General features: G+C 37.1%; 1 protein-coding gene across 14 annotated transcripts in view; it reads left to right on the forward strand.

Moving 5' to 3' along the window:
- Positions 1-19,191, forward strand: part of pde4d (phosphodiesterase 4D) — an 830,388-nt gene extending 811,197 nt beyond the window's left edge. For all 14 annotated transcript variants that reach the window (XM_008102872.3, XM_008102871.3, XM_008102870.3 and 11 more), the window contains 9 exons: positions 2,086-2,179; positions 6,695-6,867; positions 7,518-7,616; positions 7,707-7,871; positions 9,008-9,107; positions 11,307-11,461; positions 11,945-12,067; positions 12,698-12,880; positions 13,690-19,191. In XM_008102872.3, coding sequence (XP_008101079.1) covers positions 2,086-2,179; positions 6,695-6,867; positions 7,518-7,616; positions 7,707-7,871; positions 9,008-9,107; positions 11,307-11,461; positions 11,945-12,067; positions 12,698-12,880; positions 13,690-14,112 — 1,515 coding nt within the window. In that variant the 3' untranslated portion in view covers positions 14,113-19,191. The remainder of the gene's footprint in view (positions 1-2,085; positions 2,180-6,694; positions 6,868-7,517; positions 7,617-7,706; positions 7,872-9,007; positions 9,108-11,306; positions 11,462-11,944; positions 12,068-12,697; positions 12,881-13,689) is intronic.
- Positions 19,192-21,995: the final 2,804 nt, after the last annotated feature.

The following is a 21,995-nucleotide window of genomic DNA, read 5'->3' on the forward strand; positions in this document are numbered from 1 at the left end:
AAATTTATACCACAGTTGTGGTTAGGACCAACATCAAGCAATTTCTGTCCCCAAGTCCTGGTGTAATCTCTGATCCATGTTTTCCCTTAGGGTCTTTCTAATTTGGCCTGACCATATTTAGCTTTCAAAATGACGTGAGATTGAATGTCGTATAATGCTGGATTTTTTCTTATACTTTCAAAACAGTTCCAGCTGAGGGTTAGCACATACATGTCGCTTGCTATGGCAGTGGTAAGGACACTCCTACCCATTGGCATACTGGATGACCCACTCCAGGGATGGGGGAAAACATACTGAGTTAAATGTCACAAGTACTATGATAGGAATGAGTATTATAAGGCTTTCCAAATATTGTGGGGCTCTTAAACTTATTTGTTATAATAATGTGTTGGCCAACAGATGTAGTAAATAACAATAGGATGATACAACACAACATTACTTAATACAAAGTTCTTCATTTTAGGTCATTTTTACCACTTCAACCCATGCTGGTCATCTTTCCCCAGACAAGGCTTAAATCATTTTTAACATCACTTGTGATATTCATGTTATCTGAGTTTGTTGTCCAGTGCAGATTTTACATCTAAAACCTGACTGAAGCATGACCTCTTTTAAGCCTTTTACCAAAACCCCCCCCCCCCCCCCAAAAAACCCATCATGCTTGTTATTTATATTATATTATATTATATTATATTATATTATATTATATTATATTATATTATATTTGCCACATGGGATATCATCCCAAGAGACAGGTAGAATCTGGTAGTATGAACATGGAATCTGTTTTTGTTTTGTCTTTAGCTTGCTAATTCAAAATATACATTTTATAGCAAGCTTTCTCTCCTTTTTCCTGAGCCTTTCTGATCTTACATTCTTCTAATTATGCTTTGTAGATCCTAGTGTTTTATCCTGGAGTTCCTTTGTATCTTTCAAGAAATGATGGGGGTTGCAGGCATTATTGCCTTCTCCCCTTTTATAAGATTACCAGAATTATTGGTGCCACAGTTTCGGATCAAAAGGTTTGGTACAAAAAAGGACATCCTGTGTTCTTGAAACAGGTTGAAAAGAGGTTCTTCAAATATAAATCTTGCATGAGTCTTTTCCTGGCCCTTGCTACCACTGAAATGTGGTTGATCAATGGTAAAAAACGCATTTACCTGCAAATGCACATAATTGGTAAAACAAGAGCTGTACTTCCAGAACTGCAACCCACTTTTAAAAATGTATTTTGCCCTCCCAGCATGTTTTAGTTTAAGGCAAAAATGGGCAGAGTTCATCTTGTAGGATACAAGCTATCTCTTGGGAACCATGTTGGAAGTCTTCAAAATTAAATAAATACATATAGTTCAGGGTACTATAATCAAGAATTATGTACATGTTAGATAGGCAGAACAGCATAGCAGTATCAATTGAAGGAAATTATACTGTCAGTTGATAACTGGAATAAGTGATTCCATGTCCAATTCAAACATATGGTATTGGATGGTTTGTACACACTCATTATTTTGTGAAAAGGCCACATCCACAAGTGCTTGGGCCCGCATGGATTGCTTTTAAAATGCCTTTTGTAAATGTTGTGGCTGAATTTAGATGCATAGATGGTACTGTTAGTGAGTAGATGAGAACTGTCAACCTTTTATGTGTGCCTTCCCACAAGATGCTTGAAATTGTTCAGGTGGGTTGAACTTTTCCAATTTAGGTGATGACTTGTATGATGATATGCAAATAAGAAACATGGTTTGAGATTCCGCGAACTCAAGAAAATTGTTGTTTTCTTTTGTAGAACAAAGGTAGGATGTGGGTATATTCAGTATAACAAACATCTCAGTGATTCATTTTTCTACAGTAACATCTAGTTAATTTGATGAGAACAGTGAAAGTGATTTAGAGTCATAGCTATGATGGGTTCTGATACATTTATATAAAATTGTTAAACTACTTTGATATTTTCCTTGAAAATCCTGTTTTACTCATTGTCATACCATTAAGCTGAAGAGTTATGGCTATTTAAAAACTTGAATACTCTTAAATAAAGGTTTGCATTTCACAGCTATTGACATAATGTTTTTCTTCTCTTTACAGTTCAAAAGAATGCTCAATCGAGAGCTAACCCACTTATCTGAAATGAGCCGATCGGGCAATCAGGTGTCTGAATATATATCCAACACATTTTTAGGTAAGCTTATAATGGTGAAAAGAAGTATTCTTTATGCTTTTTCCCATGTTTTTCATCCCTGTCCACTCCTCCTCATTAGAGCCACATGGAATGGTTAGAGAAATACATCTCTTTCCATATAATTTGGTTTGTAATATGTTCCCTGCATATACATATACATCATTATTAGTTAAGCAAAATGCAATACTTGTGTGTGGATTTACCTTTCCATATTGAACATAATCTTGTTTATTCTGAAAATTCAGTTTGTTTTGTTGCCTTTCAGTGAATGTTGTGTGAGCATGTGCATGTATTTTGTGTGACACTGCCATAAACAGATTGGCCTGGTTGTGGAGGAATTTGTTTCATCTGAGGTGGACACCCAGATCTGTACTAAGAAAAACATAATCCGGGACATGTCAATTATTGTGGTCACTGAAAAGGTTAGATTATTTGAGGTTCGTTGCTAATGCTCATTTTTAGAGCTTATCTTATCTTGCAAGGATCCTAATACTATACTGATCATTCCCTCTATTTTCAGCACTCAAGTGCAAGTGACATTTCTAATGTTGCAACAACCTCATTCACATGTACAGTGGTTCTCACTCTGTGGTTCCCCAGGTGTTTTGACCTACAACTCCCAGAAATCCTAGCCAGTTTACCAGCTGTCAGGATTTCTGGGAGTTGAAGGCCAAAAAATCTGGGGACCCACAGGTTAGGAACCACTGTGCTATAAAGAGGTGTTGATTCAAGTTCCACTGAACCTTATGTAGTTTGTTCCTCAATTGCTTGCTTGACCCTGCAGATAGCAGATCATTTCTAGTTTGTGCCATTTCTGCTAATTAGGCATACCTTACCTGTTAAATGGTGCATGAGCATCCAATTGTGTTATAATATTCTTAGAGTACTAATTAATATTTATACTACCTCCTTGCACAGCATTATGTTGCAATTGCCAATCTTCACAGCCTAAACAAAAGAATTCTTAATCATATTTAATTCATTTCCCAGCTTTCTGCACAGTCTGCTTGAAAAGTGGATGTAATAGGACCTACCAAATGACAATGTATTTTATTTATTTATTTATTTGCGACATTTATATACCGCCCTTCTCACCCCGAAGGGGACTCAGGGCGGTTTACAAGTATATATACATACAATATATTATATTATACAACTATATCGCAATATTATTAGTAATATTGCATGTAATATAAATATACAATTATAATAGTGAATTATAATTATTATTACATTACATCATAATATTATTATTAATATTACATGTATATACAATGTATTATAATATTAGTATAGTATAATATTATTATATATCAATGTAGTCCTTTTCAAAGAAATAATTTTATGCATGGAAGAGCAAGGGCAGGAGACTTGCAGAGTTGAGAAATGTGCACAGCACTGATCGTGTAAGCTGCTTGTTTTGAACAAAACCTTAGGAAATCCCTTGGAATTCCATGTCCTATCTAAAATCTTCCAGACAGACTCTTCCTTTTGCTTCAGTTCATCTGACAGCTTTACTTAAGAATCCTCCCTTTTGATGGCTCTAAACTTTGTGCATATGACTGAAGCCATAAACATCAAGGGGCACATATGAGTCATTATGCTTCAGCTACTGTTGGTTTTCTTCAGTTCAAGTGCTTTCCCCATCCTCCCAGTTTTCTTTAATTGGTGATCGGAGGGAAGCAAGAAAGGAATAGGAGGGTTTGAATGCCTTTGGCAAAAAGTTGGTGACATTTTCACTTATTAGCAGTGATCTGATCTAGATTTTTTGCTGTTCCAGTATGTACTAGTCTGTTTTTGGAGAAAAAAACTGAATAAAGGTATAGCTGAAGTGTTATAGCACACCCCTTTAGAGTCAATATACACTGTTACAGTGTACAAATAAGTGTATCTACCCTCTCCTTAAGTCTTCTTGATCTGCATTCTGATTTCTATGTGTTGCAGAGGATGAATTAAGAGAGCCATGAAACAGGAGCAATGACTTACCCATGTTGACTGTACATCTTTTAAAGGCTTGAGAGAATGCATGTCAGTATCTGTAAGGACAAACCTAAATATATTAGAGGATGATTTTGTCTCTGGTCAATTTTGCCATGGCAGGACTGGAGAAGGTGAATATTGAGTTCAATTCCTGATTGTTATTTTGCACCAGATGTTTGGGTTGCAAAAGATTCAAGATCAGTTTCCTAGTTTCTGTCCAGATGTTACTTTTCCCTGACACATCTGTATATTGTGTCCTTGGGAATGGTGTTCGGATTTTTATGCTATCCTTCAGTTGTCATTACCATACAAAGAAGCTGGATCTCTACCACAATGCTACTCAGAATTGTGGTCCCTGAACCAGTGCCAGTCCCTGAGCCCACAGTTCCTGGGTAGTTTCCAGGAATAAAAGAAACAACTGTAGCCAATTGGCACAACAAATATGATGCAGGCCCCTAACACACTGTGGAAAAATTTGTTCTTTAGATTAAATTTTTGGCACCGTGATTGTTTTAATGTTCTTTTTCCACTTTACTCTTGATTTTTGATGTTAGTAAGTTATGATCTATATCATAATCTGCTGGAATTATTGTTGTAGAATATGGAGCTTCTCTATCTTCTCCTTCAGGTTCAGTGATTCTTAAACTTTGAGCCTCCAGAACTATTTGACTTCGGTTCCTACAGTATCTGACCTTTGACTTAACTAGCTGGGCTTTTGTGAGCTGAAAGATCAGTGTTTGAAAATTACTGGCCTATCTGACTTCTGTATTGTTTGTCTGTTAATGTCCAACATATACAATTGGGATTTCGGTTGCCTGAAAAATGTGTTTGCAATGTTGGCCTCGTAGTGGCAGAATTCAAAGACATAGCCAAGTTTGTCTGGATCAGTAGTAAATGAGATAAAAAAAGTTAGTGGCATAAGCTTTTGTTGATGCATTTGATGAAGTAGACTGAGTCTCATACAAGCGACTTCTTTCTCTCAGGCTCAAAAATGTTACAAAATCTCTTTGTATGTTGGCTTCAAAACATTTGATAAGCCTCTCTTTAGCTCCACTTCTTGATCCTAAGCCAAATTCTCCTAGTTCTGCTCTGTTTCAAGTTTTTCCATTCCAATCACCTATGACTGTCAATCTGTCTTAATTTGGCATGTGATCAGTTTCTTTCTGAATGCCAGCATAGAATCTTTTGAATTCTTTCCTTTCTGCCTCTGCAGTTATAGAATATATTTGGATTCTGGTAATACTGATACATTTTCTATGCAGTCTAATTGGTAGTATTTTGTAAAAGTGTACATTATAGCCCTTGAGTGTTTTCCTTGTTCACCTTGTGATTAAGGCCACCCTCTCTTCTCAGACTCCCATTTATAGATTAAAATACTATACAGTTGTCTGGTTATCAACCATTATGTTCTGCAAGAAATGGAGAATGAGTTAATAATTCTTCCTTGTCTATGTAAAATATGTAAACAAGCATGTAAATACATTTGTCTTTCTTCAAACTGTACTTTCCATAAAATAATCATGTCAGCTGTTGTTCACATTTTTAGTAGAACAATCCATTGTCTCATGCTACATATTAAAAGGCTCACTGAAACACTTTTGGATTTTGATGGGTTGTCATACACTGTCCCTCTCTTTTAAATAAAAAGAGGGGAAAATAATTTAATTCTCTTCATTCACTGCATTTCCTCCGTTTAGAATTGTTCAAGACAAGAGTGGTTCTCAAAATTGTTTGAGAAAGTAATATATGGCAAAATTGTGACTCATAAATAAATCTGAGCCCTTGCTGTATATCCTATCGCGTGAAAATTCTTTTCATTTTCGTGTTAGTAAAATGCATGTTTTTTTGCATGTGACCAAATCTTGTTTTCTGTTTCTATTAAAGACATCAAATTAAATTTATTTGGCAACTATCCTAATTCTGTCATTCTGCAGCAACACAAATGCTAGTTTGCTGTCTAGCATCTAAAGCAAAATCCACTTCTGGGAAAAGAAAAGAAGCCATATAGCAATTTTCTATTCTATTCCTTTCAGCATAATGTCCAAATGTTTGGAATGAACACCTGAAACAAAATCTTCAGTGCTTTCAAATATTTTCACCACATAATTTCAGTTATAGTGTTAGTGTAGAGACAGTGATAGTATGATAGATTGGCTCTGGGGAATGGGAGACTCTGGGTTCAAATCCATGTGAATGTATAACAGTTAGTGGCTTCTTCACTCATTCATTCATAATATTCATAATGTTTTATTTTGATAAAAATGATGTGGAAATCACTATAAATATATAAATGTAAATATAAATTCAGAATAAGTGATTTGTTTAAAGCCATGGAAAATGGGTGGTTAGGTGTGGGTTTTGAAGCTACATTTTTATCTAGCCTATGGCTTTTTGTCATCCTACCCCCTTCTTTTAACTTGCAGATTAATTTGAGGGATGTTTTGGGAAAGGCCGTGCTTTATTTGATACTGAATTTTTCCCCAGGATATGTCTAATATACAAAATATTACAGATTTTAATTCCTTTTTTTTAAAGACAAACAACATGAAGTGGAAATTCCATCCCCAACACAGAAGGAGAAAGAAAAGAAGAAACGGCCCATGTCTCAGATCAGTGGGGTAAAGAAATTGATGCACAGCTCCAGTTTAACCAATTCCAGCATCCCCAAATTTGGAGTCAAAACTGACCAAGAAGATATTCTAGCCAAGGTATGAGCCATGCCTCTGTTGGCTTTTTATCTACAGTAGAGTCTCGCTTTTCCAACCTTTGCTTATCCAATGTTCTATATTATCCAGCGCAATCTACCTTTTAGTAGTCAATGTTTTTATAGTCAATGTTTTCAATACACTCAGATATTTTGGCACTAAATTCGTAAATACAGTAATCACTACATAACATTACCATGTATTGAACTCTTTTTCTGTTAATTTGTTTTAAAACATGATGTTTTGGTGCTTAATTTTTAAAATCATATGGTAATTTGATGTTTAATAGGCTTTTCCTTAATCCCTCATTATCCAACATTTTCACTTATCCAACATTCTGCTGGCCCGTTTATGTTGGATAACTGAGACTCTATTGTATATCTCAGCAGAATGTCATGAAATGGTGTTAGATCATATTAATAGCTTCTAATATAGTAGTTGTTGAAACTGCACTTGTGGAGTAAAATAAATAACTACTCTTAATAGTTGTATTTTGAGGGAAGAGATTTTCTTCCCATTTAAAGTCTCAAAATTGATTTCTGAGGAGGCCAATATGAATGAGTTTAGATAGCCACCATGCATTGTTGTTGTTCCACGTAAAACTTCTTGGAAAATAAGGTGATTAATTCTTTTTCTGTTTGATTTCATACTAGGAACTAGAAGATGTCAATAAATGGGGCCTCCAGGTGTTTAAAATTGCTGAATTTTCTGGTAATCGACCTTTGACAGTCATCATGTACACCATTTTCCAGGTAGGTTTAATAGGAGGTAGCTTTTCATTTTTGCCTTTTTGTACCTCTTGACTGAATTTTAAGTATGCTTCTCCCTCTCTTTAATTTCAGGAACGGGAGTTATTAAAAACATTTAAAATTCAACCAGACATGTTAATAACTTATTTGATGACACTGGAAGACCATTATCATGCAGATGTGGCATATCATAATAACATACACGCTGCAGATGTTGTACAGTCTACACATGTGCTGCTGTCAACCCCAGCTTTGGAGGTAAGTCCACAGCAAAGAAAATAGATATGCAAACTTGTAGCATAAAGCACACAACCATAAATATGAAATGCAGAAGGTATATTTATGTCTATGATGGACAATATACTAATATACAGTCATTTTTGGGATACTCCAGTATAGAAAAAAGAAAATGCACATTTTCCACTTCTTGATTTATATTTGATTTGTTTCCTTGGTAGTCATGTTTATACAAATAAGAAAAACTGAAAAACTAACATAGCTATGTTTTATTTTGAATAGAATTTGTGTATCAACAATAGCAAAGTGAGCATTAGAGTCACTAGATCAATTGTAGTGATTCAGTTTTGTAGCTGAATATGAGAACTCCAGTTTAAACAGGGTAAAACTTAAACTGTCTTATCTGCACTTTAAAAGGCCGAAAGAAATTTCTGCCTAAAAATAAGTAAATGACAGACTAAATTGTATTTTAGTCTTGTTAGTAAACACTTTACTTATTCTCTGAGAATGGATGTGAGACTATTCATGGCCAGGAAACAAATGCCTTTGACAAGGTTTCCTGATAGCATCATGAGATGACATTTGGTTACTATTAAGAGCATATATGTTTAGGGTAAAGATTTGGCTTCTGTTTGACGTTCAGATTGTGAAATTGTAGATAAAGAAATACTTTCCCTTTATGGGATAATTCTACTCCTGGCTTCTAACTATGCTTCCTAAAGTTCATTCCCAGTAACTGAGCTTGATTTGAGGAATAAAAGTTATTTAAAAATTCAAAATATATGGTAAGTCATTATCATAAAGGCTTTCCCAAACATAACTGTTTTGATTCTTGAGAAGAAACAAAAATGATAGTTAGTTATACATTATCTTTATGAAACAAACCCAAATGCCAGAAGATGTGCAAACATCTGGGTTCCACAGAAGATAATTCACTTTACTGGCATTTTGCTTGGTCTGAATAATGATATTGAACCAAATCTTTTGTAATCTTGGGCTTTAATCATCGCTCTAACGGGGAGAGGTAAATATAGGTAGATCTGTGTTAAGTACTTCAACAAGGGAGTCGATGCACTTCTCTTTCATTAAAAAGTGTTCTTCTTGTAATCTCTTTCAGCCTGTCATTTATTCCAATGTTTCCCTCCTCTTTCACTCAGGCGGTTTTCACAGACCTGGAGATTCTGGCCGCTATTTTTGCCAGTGCAATACATGATGTGGACCACCCTGGGGTTTCAAACCAATTCCTTATCAACACAAGTAAGTGTGATTTATTTGTAGCAACACTTGACAGCCCACTGTGTACTTGGAGTACTATGTGCAGAAAACAATTGAGTAAATTCTTTGGCTCCCTTTACATCTTTTTAGATTTAGTCAGCTTCTTCCTGCTTTCTTTTGCCATCGAGGATAGGTGTTAGCCAGCACTTTGGATAATGGGGGCTGAAGGGTTTTCTGCTCACCCTCACTTCATTTAAATCATTATTTACTGTAGGTTTGTTGGTTTGTTTTACATTGCTAAATAACATGGTCAGGGTGCAGGCTGTGAGTAGAGAATTACAAATGAAAATCATAACAACTGTAGAATTAACACAGTTTGACACCACTTTAGCTGCCATGGTTCAATGGGATGTGGCAGTAAAAGTAGATGCACCCTCATACAGCTTACATAGCTGAAGGTTTTTCTATTTAAAAAGGAAGATATTTGTTCACATAAAAAGCTAGTATGACCAAGAAAAGAGTGATAGTATAGCTTTCACCTTAACATGGTAGTTTTCTATATGCAGGCATTTTTTCCCTAAGTGGTCGGGCATTGAACCATGTGAAGCCCCCATTCTGCAGTTTGCACTGGCGACTGCCTAAACGCATCTTTAGCAGCCACACAAACATACCCATCCAGAGCATCTAGCATCCCATTGAGCCAGTGATAGGATGTCAAAACTCACAAAATATCCTTATATAAAAGAACACTTCCAAATCTGACTCAGCCCAAATCCTATATCATATTCCAATCTATTTCTGTGTATATAAGGTTTTTATAATAGTTTTTAATAGTTTTTAAAAACCCTCTTATTCCTTCTTTTAAAATAACATTTAAAAATACAAAAAAAGTACAACTTAAAGATGCTATAATATAATCCTTCCATGTGGGAGGTTGTTTTTCTAAGAAGATATTTTTGTATTCTTTTGATGGTTAAACCTGTCAGATATGATTATTAAATAAAAGGGCTTTCATTGACAAAGAACGTCTTGTTTCTCTTCTATGAAGCTGTGTCTTTGGGAAAAAAAGAGCAAGAGAGGATTTGCTGGCTCACGTGTTTGGTACAGGAGAGTGAGACTGCAGCAGAATAAATTGAAGGAGTAGAGCTTCTGCAGTCCTGTTGAGCCGCAGGGACTTTATGGCTGAACTTAAAAAAATTAAATAAAAGGACAGTCAGTTCAGCAGACAGATGCACAACTAGTTTTAGGACGTGGAAAGTATAATAAATAGAAATTAAGGTCAGCAAATGACAAATAGCATTTCATCCCAGAGCATCTAGACCAGTTTGTGGGAATGAACTCCAGCTGTATGTTTTTCTCCAAGTGCCTCATTAAGGGAACCTAAGTAAACGCAAGATGACTGTTTTGTGTTTCTTTCTGTGGCTGTTCCAAGATGTCGTACATGAGCTCTACTTGATTTCTTGGCTGTGTACAGACTTGAGATAAACACATGCTCTTCTTTGTAGAGATTTGAATTTGGATAGTAAATACCTTTGCTCTTGCAGTTCTTGGCAGCAGTAAGCAGTGGTAAACTAGGAATTACCTTTGGGGACAGGCGACATAAGGAAAGGGACGCACGCACAACATGATACAAGAGTAGGCTCTTGTCTAAAGGTTATGTCTAAATGTTGCCTGGAAGGTCTACATAAAAATACTCATATAACTGTGGAGGTGAGATACTCCAGTGAAAAGATGTCTAACATAGATTTACAAGGAACTAATTACAGTGCATTCCCCTGAAACTACAATAAAGAAACAAGTTGGCCATTTTATGCACTTGGCTCCAGAGCTTTACAAACATGTCATTGCCAGAAATGGAGAGAGGAAGACCTCTCCTCCTTCTGACATGGTGTACGTGCACCCGCATGTTTATCAAATTTCATTAGTTGATGCCGTCTTCTTGCTCTTCCAATCCTGCAAAACCCCTTTCTTCTGGAGAACAGTGCAGCCAAATGTTTCTGGAAATGTCTAAGCCTTGTTTTGTCCTGTCCTTCCCATTTGACACATGCCAGCTGTCATACCACAGAAAGGGACATGTGCCCAAGGCTGCTGAAGAGATGCACTGTGTTATTCCAAATATTTCAGTTTATAAATTGAATGTTTTAGATGCCTTAAAGATGTGAAGAGTTAGAAGCAAAATATTTGTGAAGGGGAAAGGGAGTGCAGGATTTCTTAACACTGTTCCCTTCAACTGTTCTGCAGACTCTGAACTTGCCTTGATGTACAATGATTCATCAGTCCTGGAAAACCATCACTTAGCTGTGGGCTTCAAGTTATTGCAGGAGGAGAACTGTGACATTTTCCAGAATTTGACAAAAAAGCAGAGGCAATCATTGAGAAAGATGGTCATCGACATTGTGAGTTGCTATTTGAGCTTATTCCTCTATTTCTGCAATGTATGCAGCTTACCTCTGCTAAGATCAGTTACAGATAAATCTTTATGATTGATTGCATAGTATTTTAAACCCTAAGCAACACATAATAGAAAAGCAGTGCATCTCTCACTTTTTATTAATTGGACAGATTCTTAGCAACTTGTCTATGTAGTAGCTCAGAGTAATTTCATACCACATGAACTTGTTATGCATTTCACCTTCTCTTTTGAAAAATGTGCTGCTCCATGAGCCAAATCTGCCATCAAGTGCAAGTGTCCTCAACAGAGTGGCTATTCCTAGATCTTGTCCCTTTTGATTCATACGATTTATGTAGTTGAGGTCTCTACAGAGTCTCTTTGCTAGGATAGTGTTCTTTGTTATGTTAGGTGAAAATCCATATCACTTCATACTAAATTCAGTCTGTAGACAATTTTTATGACCTATCCCTTTCTCTCCTTCTTCAAGGTGCTAGCAACAGATATGTCTAAGCATATGAATCTATTAGCTGATTTGAAAACAATGGTTGAAACCAAGAAAGTGACAAGCTCTGGAGTTCTACTTCTTGATAATTATTCAGACAGGATTCAGGTAAGATGCTCTTTGCTGTAAGCCTAAGCCTGGATTCAGTTGAGAATTCCAACTGGTGTAGAGTCAATAAATGTAATTTACATTAATGCTAATTTAATCCAGTGGGTTTACTCTGTTTGAGATTAGCAATTAGTTTTGGGCCATTAATTCTCTCTCTGTTCAGTCATGCACATTTCAATAGACCTGTATGTTTCGAGGTCTGAAATAGTAGCCATTTCTGCTGGCACTAATCATCTCTCCCAAGTATCATTTTTGCCTGTTAGTTGTGTTTTGTATTTAGCATTGCATTCTGTCAGTCATTAGATTACTTTCCTGCACTTGGGAACATCCAGGTGATGTTTACTGATGAACCCTCACATTTCTTTCAAGCAGATTTGTCTTGCACTTAAAACATTTTTGGACTTTTAGAGGCAGAAGCTACAGATGTGAAATAACTAGAAGGCTATTAATGTCAGTGTGAAAAACACATAGCACACCATCACTTTGCTGTTCAAAATAAACCTTACACTCAATGTATTTTTGTGATTCTGTTTTCACGCCCACCAAATGTGCAAATGGAAAAAGCCATTTATCTCCAACAGAATAAGACAAGTTCTCACAATAGATTTTTCTCCCTCTTGTCTGTGTTAGGTTCTACAAAATATGGTACACTGTGCAGATCTAAGCAATCCAACGAAGCCACTCCAGCTGTATCGCCAGTGGACAGATAGAATAATGGAAGAGTTCTTCCGACAGGGAGATCGAGAAAGAGAGAGGGGCATGGAGATAAGTCCCATGTGTGATAAGCACAATGCATCAGTAGAAAAATCACAGGTAATTATTTAATGCAGAGTGGGTTGATAGATTAGTTAATAAATCTGTTGCGTAAAAATGAAAGGAAGATACAAACTAGAATTCTGAACCATTACAATATAAATAAATGAAGTTATATTTTGGAAGGCAAATCAAGTAGCTTTCTTTACAATGATGTAGGATCCATGGTTATAGTCACCACCTCACTACTAGCAAATATATGTTGTTCTGGTTGGCGAACATAATGAGAATGCCTACCTTTCCTCTGTGCCTGGGGAATAGTGGGGATCCTTTGTGATGTAGGACAGATGGGAGGAACTTTCCTTAATAATGCACTGAACCTTAGAGACATCTGAAGTTTTTTGTTTCTTTGTTAGAAGAAACAAAAAACTTTTCTTGTTGGGCAAAATGCATTGAGGGCAAATGCCAGTATCACTCCTCAGGTGTTGTGAGCAGAGTTTACTCTCTGCAGTTATGCTTGATCTCTTGTTCATTTTAGTTGCTGGTTCCATCTAAAGTAGATCAATCAGTGAGAACCTTGCTTAGACTTTATTTATTCACTTAATCTCCTCTACATGAGACTAGTAGTTGAATTTCCCTTTTGTCATCTTATGGGGTGGAGGAATACATTCATGATGGTGGTGGGGTGGAAATAGGTATTGTTTATCTATGGCAGTGATCTGAGAGATAGAACACAGCAGGCTGAAGGAAAGATTTCAGAATACCTCTGTTGGGCCCGAGTTTCTTTCAGTTAATTTTAATAGATAGATTTGCAAAATGTATTCCTGCATCATTGGCAATAACACCCCCTCTAATTTTCATTGTCACAGGTGGGCTTTATAGACTACATTGTTCACCCTCTCTGGGAGACATGGGCAGACCTTGTACACCCAGATGCCCAGGACATCTTGGACACATTGGAGGACAATCGTGAATGGTATCAGAGCACAATCCCTCAGAGTCCTTCTCCTGCCCCGGATGACCAAGAGGAGGGCAGGCAGGGTCAAACCGACAAATTCCAGTTTGAACTAACACTGGAGGAAGATGGCGAATCAGATACAGAAAAGGATAGTGGAAGTCAAGTGGAAGAAGATACCAGCTGTAGTGACTCCAAGACTCTTTGCACCCAAGACTCAGAATCCACTGAAATTCCACTTGATGAACAAGTGGGAGGGGAAGTGGAGGAGGAGGAAGAGGAGGAGCAGAGCCAAACAGAACATTGTGTGCAAGAAGAACATTCTCCTGATACGTAACAGTATGATGGCTCTGTCACTCCCTTTGATCCTTTCTCTAACTTTCTCTCTTTTTAAAAATTGAAAAATGGTTTCCCAAGTGCATGTCACACGGCACAACCATGGTCACGCCTCACTGTCATCTGCCAGAGATGTTTGTTGATCAAAAACTGACTTGATTATTCAGTTTGGCACTCAGGAATATTGTAGCCAGAATTGTTCATCTCCATGGCATCAGAGAGCAAAGGAAAACACCTGCAAAGAACAGTGTAATAAGAGTTCAACTTGGCAGATACGATCAGAGTGTGTGTCTACTCCAAGATGTTTTTCAAAAGGAGTAAAAGCTGGTCCAAAGCTAGTGTGTGTGCGTGTGTATGTATATGCGTGTGTGTGCGTGTGTGTTTTGTATTGGATTTTAATTTTCATGAGAGAGGCAATTTGTAGCATACATCATCAGAATCTACAGAAAGTGGCCAGCAAGTGAATCAAGATTTCTAGTGGGGGAAAATGCAACATGAATCTGTTACCAGTAGGAAGATAAAGCTGTGGAAATCGCATAATTTTCTAAATTTCAAGTCTTCCTGACACACGACTGAAAAAAGTGTAGCTCAGTGGGTTGCACTGACATCTGCATTTTGTATAATATGTAAAATTGAAATCTTTTTGTAGAGTTTACTTTTATTATTAAATGTATTGAGGTATTATATTTAAAAGAATGCAGCACCCTCAGAAATTCATCTGCCACTGGTTCCTTCTTCTCCCCCTCCCCATCCAAAGAGTAACTTGCAAGTTCTTAGTACAAATATATGCTACACTGGATAAATTGAATTTTATATTTGTTTGCACTTAGATTTTATAGCAATTCATTCAAAAATTATTGTTTTTGTAGACCAATTCAAACCAAATTGTTGTTTTCAAGTCTATCCCTCCCGATCCTTGTGTGTTTCAGAAACAATTTTATTGGCATTCATTTTTGGCTCCCCTCCCCACTCTCAAATGTTCTAAGATCAGCAATATATCATTGTCCTTCTAGATGACTTAGACCTTCAGACCTAGCCTTTATTGATTTAGGCTTTACTGTGCTCAAACTTAAATTCCCTCTTTTCTAAAATATAGTGGACCACTAGAGTAGCAGCTGTTTCAAACATGACTGAAATCCACTTGTGGATTGTTGGAGCCCTAAAAAGTGAGCAGCACGTTCTCTGCAGTAGATTGAATGAGTTCTAGATGGTGGAAGAGAGATGACAAAATGACAGGCACTATCAAAAGTTGGTTGGAACTCTTTCTAGAGCTGGAATTTGCAAGCCACTATGACTGACTTTCTCACTATAAGTGCAGATCTTTTTATTTGCAGTCATTTCCATAAGGCTGTTTTGGGTTGTGTATATGATCTGCCCCAAAGACTGACAGTGTCAAAAAACAAAAAGTTAACATGAGACCATACAGACTGTTGTGATAACAGAGCACTACAAGCTACACTTGAACAGGAATTAAGACGAGTATCTTCAAATGATGTGCAATGGAATTTTTGTTGTGTTTTGTTAAAAATAGTCTGAGCCGTTTTCCCCAATATCCCAGTTTCATTTTGTCATCCTCACAACACTCTTACTCTTTTTTACACACAGTTAAATGCCACTCCCTTCAGTGGAGCTGACTCTCTAGCAGGTGTCCTTTTTTGTAAGATTTGAGCAGGAGACCAATTTAGATAATTTAGATTTATCAGAATTGCTTTTGATCTTCATTACAGCAAGATTTTTTAAAAGAAAAAATTATAAACATCTGACAGCATCATGTGGAAAACAGACTTTTGTCCATTTACTGATTGGATTCTTAAAGTGTTATCCCACCCCAAATTATATGCTGCCCTGTTATGAAGTTGTATCTCCAATTGAACAATGAAGGGTGCAAAATAGATTGCCCTGTAAAACTGATGTAGAATTACAGAGTTGGAAGAGAAATGTTGAAGACAAAGCATTTGTACAGTCACGCATAGGCTGCCATCTGCTACAGAACTGTATGCCATAAAAGTTAACGATTTTAATGAGTTAAGAATGATTTGGTCTGGATTGGCTTAATGGCCTTAGCATGCAGCTAATAAAATGCATGGGAAATCTGTCCACAATGGTAGTGATCAGATGCACAATTAACCTCATCTGATCTATGTCATGGTTGCATTTTTATTGATACATGATTGTACATCATGCATCTCTTGACTTATCAATTTGGGGTATTTTCCAAAGCTTGAAAAAGTTATTTTGGAGCAGTACAATTCCCAAAATCCCTCCAGGACCATGCTAGCTACAGATTCTAAGTTATTCCAAAAATAATTTTACATACTTTGATATTTTCTTGTTGTCTATGTGCATACAACAGTGTTTCTACATATGTAAGGCCCTTGCTGCACAGATTCTGAGTCTTAGTCACATGGCTGAGCAATGAGGCCACAATGAAGGCATAAATTGGTTAGGGTCCAAACCAATTCAGGTTTTAAGTACATCAGTCAAGGTAATTAAGCTGACCTTTTGATTTCAAAGGCGCTGCAGCCTGACCTTTTTAATCTGGATCCAACTCTTTGGCCTGAATCGTATTGGAAGCCTCAGGTAGATTAGAAGAGTGAACTGACTAGAGTATTTTTATACATAAAACACATTTTAACATGTCCAATTTTCTTTTTAGTTTCTACTGGCTTTTGTTGAAAAACAAAACAAAAATACTGAGGAATTGAATGAAACTGTTTCACCATGTTCCTATCCTCCCCCTCACTGCTTCAGCATTTGTTCAGTCCCCAAGAGTGCCTGGAATCTTAAACGACAAAAAGCAATATCAATTCCAAAAATCAATATGGACCTAGAAGGGTATTTTATGGGTGCCAAAAGTTAATTGTATGACGTGGGGTGCTCCTAGCTGCAGCCAGCAAGAGGTATTTGTAGGGAAGGATCTGCATCTATAAGGGACCCTGCATGTTGTTGCAGTCAGGTGAATAATTTTTCATTTTTAATGGGATTTCCCTGATGTTTCATTTTAAGGAGGTCTTTTTTATCGCTGGATCTGGTTGAGATGCACACTTTTGAAGAAGTAGATGTGAAGAAAATACAACCTTATTGTGTAAGATGCACCCATACATATGGACAATCACATGGTAGAAAATATCATTTTTAGAGCCAGGGATCGAATGCACTGTACAATCTTCTTTCTTTTTTCCTTATTGCCAAAGTGTGCTTTAGCACTGCACACTGCTTTTTTAAAAAAGATATTACTGTTGTAAAGTGATTTCACATATTTTGTGTGTGTTTTGCCATAAGAAAAATGCAGTGAATTGGTTACAGTATAGAGAAGAGGAGAAGGGAGTAAGTGAGAGAAAGAGAAGAACCTGAATTTGCATCCACACTTTAGCTTGCAAGTTACTGTTCGCAGTAATTCTGTGTCTGTTTTCTTTTAATTTCTGGTTTTATGTCAGTCCCCCATCCTCCCAAATTGCTATCAGACATTATAGGGAGAACAAATCACATTCAAAATGTTTTTTAAAAAGCAACTTGAGAATGGAACGAATTTTAAAGGACACTTTGACAATTCTTTTAAAATGCATTTATTTATTTTTTTATTCGTGCCATGCATATTTTTCTCACCAAATGACCTTACTTGTAATAAGTCTTGTTTGTCTCTGTTTACAACCATGTATTTATTGTAATGTATATACTGTAATGTTACTTGTAAATTATAAGTTCTTATTATAACATCATCCTAGCTAGGGTGGTGTTGCTATATTTGGAAACTCTTGGTGAGAGAATTAATATTGTGTATACATATTCCCCTTGTACATTTTCCTCCTTCTCCTGTAATATATCCTATATCACCTTAGAGCTTGTTTATGGAAGAGTTGAGAAAAATTATAAAATACATAGATATATTAAATTAAAAGCTGCAGGTCTTTGGTCCCAGGGCTGTGCCTTAACTTTAAACAATATTTTCTTCTGTTTTGCTGCATTTGAAAGAAAGGTCGTTGTGGAACATGGGCTGGGCATATCTCCACCACCTTTTTTGTGTTTTTGAGGGACTTCAGGTCTTTAGTCCAAATTAGAAGCTCCCTATTCATTGGGCTTTTATTCATGATCCTACTAAAAGCCCTAATGCTAACATTTGTGTATACACACTGCCCTACTGGTGAAGTATGTTTGCTTTTCTTCATCACCTCTTTAGGGATCACTTTATTTTTTCCTTTCTCAAAATCAAACCCAAATAAAAATACAATTACTTTTTAATCAAGAATGATGGTCACGATTCAATTTCTTACCAACCTCAATGAATCAGGCAAGTTTTTTCTTGTTTATTTCAAGGACCAGGTTGCGGGGCAGGGGGGACTGATTGTGTCCATTGTTGCTAATACAGCAGCTCTCTCGATCAGACCAGAGTTTATATTGTGTAATAAAACCCAACCCGTTTTCCTGCCAACACTAATATTAAGCATTTCAAGAAACCAAAGCATGCTTCTGTATAACTGAGTCTGTAGATATATGTATCATAGGTGTAGAGAGTGATTGTAGCCCTTCAGATTTTGTAAGCACTACCAGTCTTTCTTAGTTTTCTCCCCCTTTTTTGGCAGAAATTCGCAGTGTTCTGGACACATGTCTTGCTGCTGTTCTTGACTAAGTCTTGATACCTCATTGCCATTCCACTTATGCCCAGCCCTTGTAGCATGTGACTGTTCAGTGAAAGGAGAGATTCTTTTTCAAGGAAAAAACAGAGCCTCCTTCTTGACACAAACTGTAGATTTTAGCAGCCCTGGCCCAAAGGAATATGATTGCTTTTGTTTTAAACAGTATAAAAGGGACACTATAACAACTGAATTGCTGAACAATATTTTTGTTGTTTTCAGTTTGGTTTTGTTTCCTTTGGGTATGTCTTTAGAGTGGCTACTTGTGTGAACATTGCAAATAATTCAATGGTTTCTTAGCCTCTCTTACAGCCTATGGGATAGTACTGTATGTCAAATACCTTCATATGAAATTTTTATATGCAATGGAAATAAAAGCATGGGTTGACTCTGCCTAGATACTGTACTTGACCATCTTTTTTGCAAATAAATTTATCATACACTACTAAGTAGCTGTCAGTAATAAGATTTATTTTTAGGATATATTAATTGGAAGTAGAAGTTGGATTTTACACGTGTGTTTAAAACTATGTCACTGTGAACTCATCTGAAACAAAAAATAGCTTCAAATCACAAGCATCTTAATACCACCCATTTTCTTTTTATGTGATGGTATAAGGCAGAAAGCTCAGACAAATTTATTTATTATTTATTTATTTATTACAATATTTATATCCCGCCCTTCTCACCCAACAGGGGACTCAGGGCGGCTTACAATAAAACAGACATATAAAAACAGTACAATACACTATAAATCAGTTAAAAAATTAACTTACATATAACATTCATAAAATGCATTTATAAATATAGATAGGCGTGTACAAGTTTAAAAGACTGGGTCTGTCAATTGAGTTCCAGTATACATAATAGTAATTAATGCTGCTGATTCTTATTCGAAAGCCTGGCCCCACAACCAAGTTTTTACCTTCCTACGGAAGGATAGGAGGGAGGGAGCCTGCCTGACTTCAATGGGGAGGGTGTTCCATAGGCGGGGAGCCACTACTGAAAAGGCCCTGTCTCTCGTCCCCGCCAGCCGCACCTGAAGAAAAACAACTAATGGGAAGGAAAGGCAAATTAAACCTGCTTCAGCCATGAATGACCAGCAAAGTAGACTTAATTCTGAAAAGCTACAGAGGCTGATCACAAAGTACTCATTAGGGAAAGGGAAAGGTTTTCCCCTGACATGAAGTCTAGTCGTGTCCAACTCTGAGGGTTGGTGCTCATCTCCATTTCTAAGCCGAAGAGCTGGAGTTGTCCATGGATGCCTCCAAGGCCATGTGGCCCCTGCCATGACTGAATGGAGCGCTGTTACCTTCCTGCCAGAGTGGTACCTATTGATCTACTCACATTTGCATGTTTCCGAACTGCTAGGTTGGCAGAAGCTGGGGCTAATAATGGGAGCTCACCCCGCTCCCTGGATTCTTGGCTCTGCCTTTCCCTCTCATTTGCTTCAGTTTCCCCTGTTTATAGGTTTTCCCAGTAGTGTAGATAGCTCACTCTATTAGATTTTGGCTGGAATATAAATTCCCTCTAGAGACCAGCCTTAGTTGGTCTATTCCATTTGCCTGTATAGATCTCCTTAGCTAGATGACTCCTTTTTTCTGCAGTAGAGCTATAGAGACTACAGGCCTGTTTTTTGTCTGGAAATCCTAGGCATAGCAATCCAAACTAGCATCCTTAGCACTTAAACACTGCATTCAGCAGTATTCTCATACCACTAGTCCCAGAGACAACAGAAGCCTTTATCCAGCTTAGGCTTCACAAAGATGAAGCTTAGGCTTCACAAAGAAGCCTTTGGGCTCCAGCTTGTGGGCCATTACTTTGCACCAGAGACAGAGAACTTTCAAAGACGCCAGAGAGCTGACTGCGACCAGCAAAATATGCTTTTGTAATGTATTGTTTTAAGCTATCTTTTAATAGCCCCAGGTGGAGTTCATCCTTTATTCATCTTGTTTTCAGTAAACTCATTTTGGCTATCTTTTCATCTTGCCTAAAGTGCTTCTGTATGTTAAGGATCTTGATCTTATCAGAAGGTATACAGATAGTCCCCTAGTAAAGTCAGACACTATAGTTCTCCCAAAGGCTTGGGCGTGCCATCACAGCCAACCTTTCAGCCAGTAAGTTTGGCAGCTCGGTGGTTTAACGTGGTTTCACTTCCACATGTAGAAGAACCAAGGATCTGCTTTTAGGTGAGTTCGCTCTCCAGCAGTATAATACAATGTGATATTTTTAGGGTTCATCAAAATTTTCCTCAGTTTAGTTGGGCAAAAGGTCACAAGATGAATAGCTTAAAATTGTCATCTGCCCATTGAAGCAGTTTTTACAAAGTGGTTCATCCATGCTTAGACACCTTTTCTGACCTATGATAACCCTGAGGTGAGCCTATCATACAGTTTTCTTACCGAGATTTGTTCATGGAGGGGGGGTGCAATGATTTACCTCTGAGGATGAAAGGATGTGACTTGCCCCGATAGGTTTCCATCAGCTAAATGATGAACCCATCTCCCAGAGTACTAGTCAGAACTCAAACCACTACACCACACCAGATTTCCATTTCTCTCAAGGTTAATCAGTCTCTTTAATCTTTTGAGACATTTTGACTTTGCTCTGATTTGACATGCTAGATCAGATCCTTTCCAGGGTCTCTCAATTTCTAAGGGATTTATTTAGGAATATCACAATTTCTAATGTATATGCTTATAATGTTGCTCTTCTGAAGCCTCTATAATAGATGGAAGCTTTAGGCAGTGTGACATCCTGCTGCAGAGGGGAGGTAGAGTTAGTCGTGTACCAAAAATATATTCACTCTTCAAAATCTTAATTGCGAAAAATGGAAAGAGGAAGCTAAAGCTGAAGAACTGCAGAGCAATGGGCATCTCTTGGCTGCCTCTTCAGTGAGACTTGACAAATTACTAATGGTTAGACTAAGGAGTAAGGGGTATGTAGCTGTGATTGCCTCCCATTTCTGATCCTTCCCCTGAAAGCCCTTTCACCCCTCTGAAAATCCTCCATGAACCCAAGGAATTCTGTTGAGTAAGGTAAGTTGTGGTGAGATGACAATAGAGCTTGGAAAGTTTTTTCTAAAATGTAATTGACCTCTGTTAGCCATTGTGTTTTGGAACATAATCTGTAACATTATTTATTACTTTGTCATTATTTTTAGGTGAGAGAAAACCTGAAAGGTTCCTCTCCCCTCAGAAAATGCACTTGCAGAGTAACTTTTGAAAATAACTGGAAACCTACTCGTCACACC

This window comes from Anolis carolinensis, chromosome 2, assembly GCF_035594765.1.
Source record: "Anolis carolinensis isolate JA03-04 chromosome 2, rAnoCar3.1.pri, whole genome shotgun sequence".
NCBI lineage: Eukaryota > Metazoa > Chordata > Lepidosauria > Squamata > Dactyloidae > Anolis > Anolis carolinensis.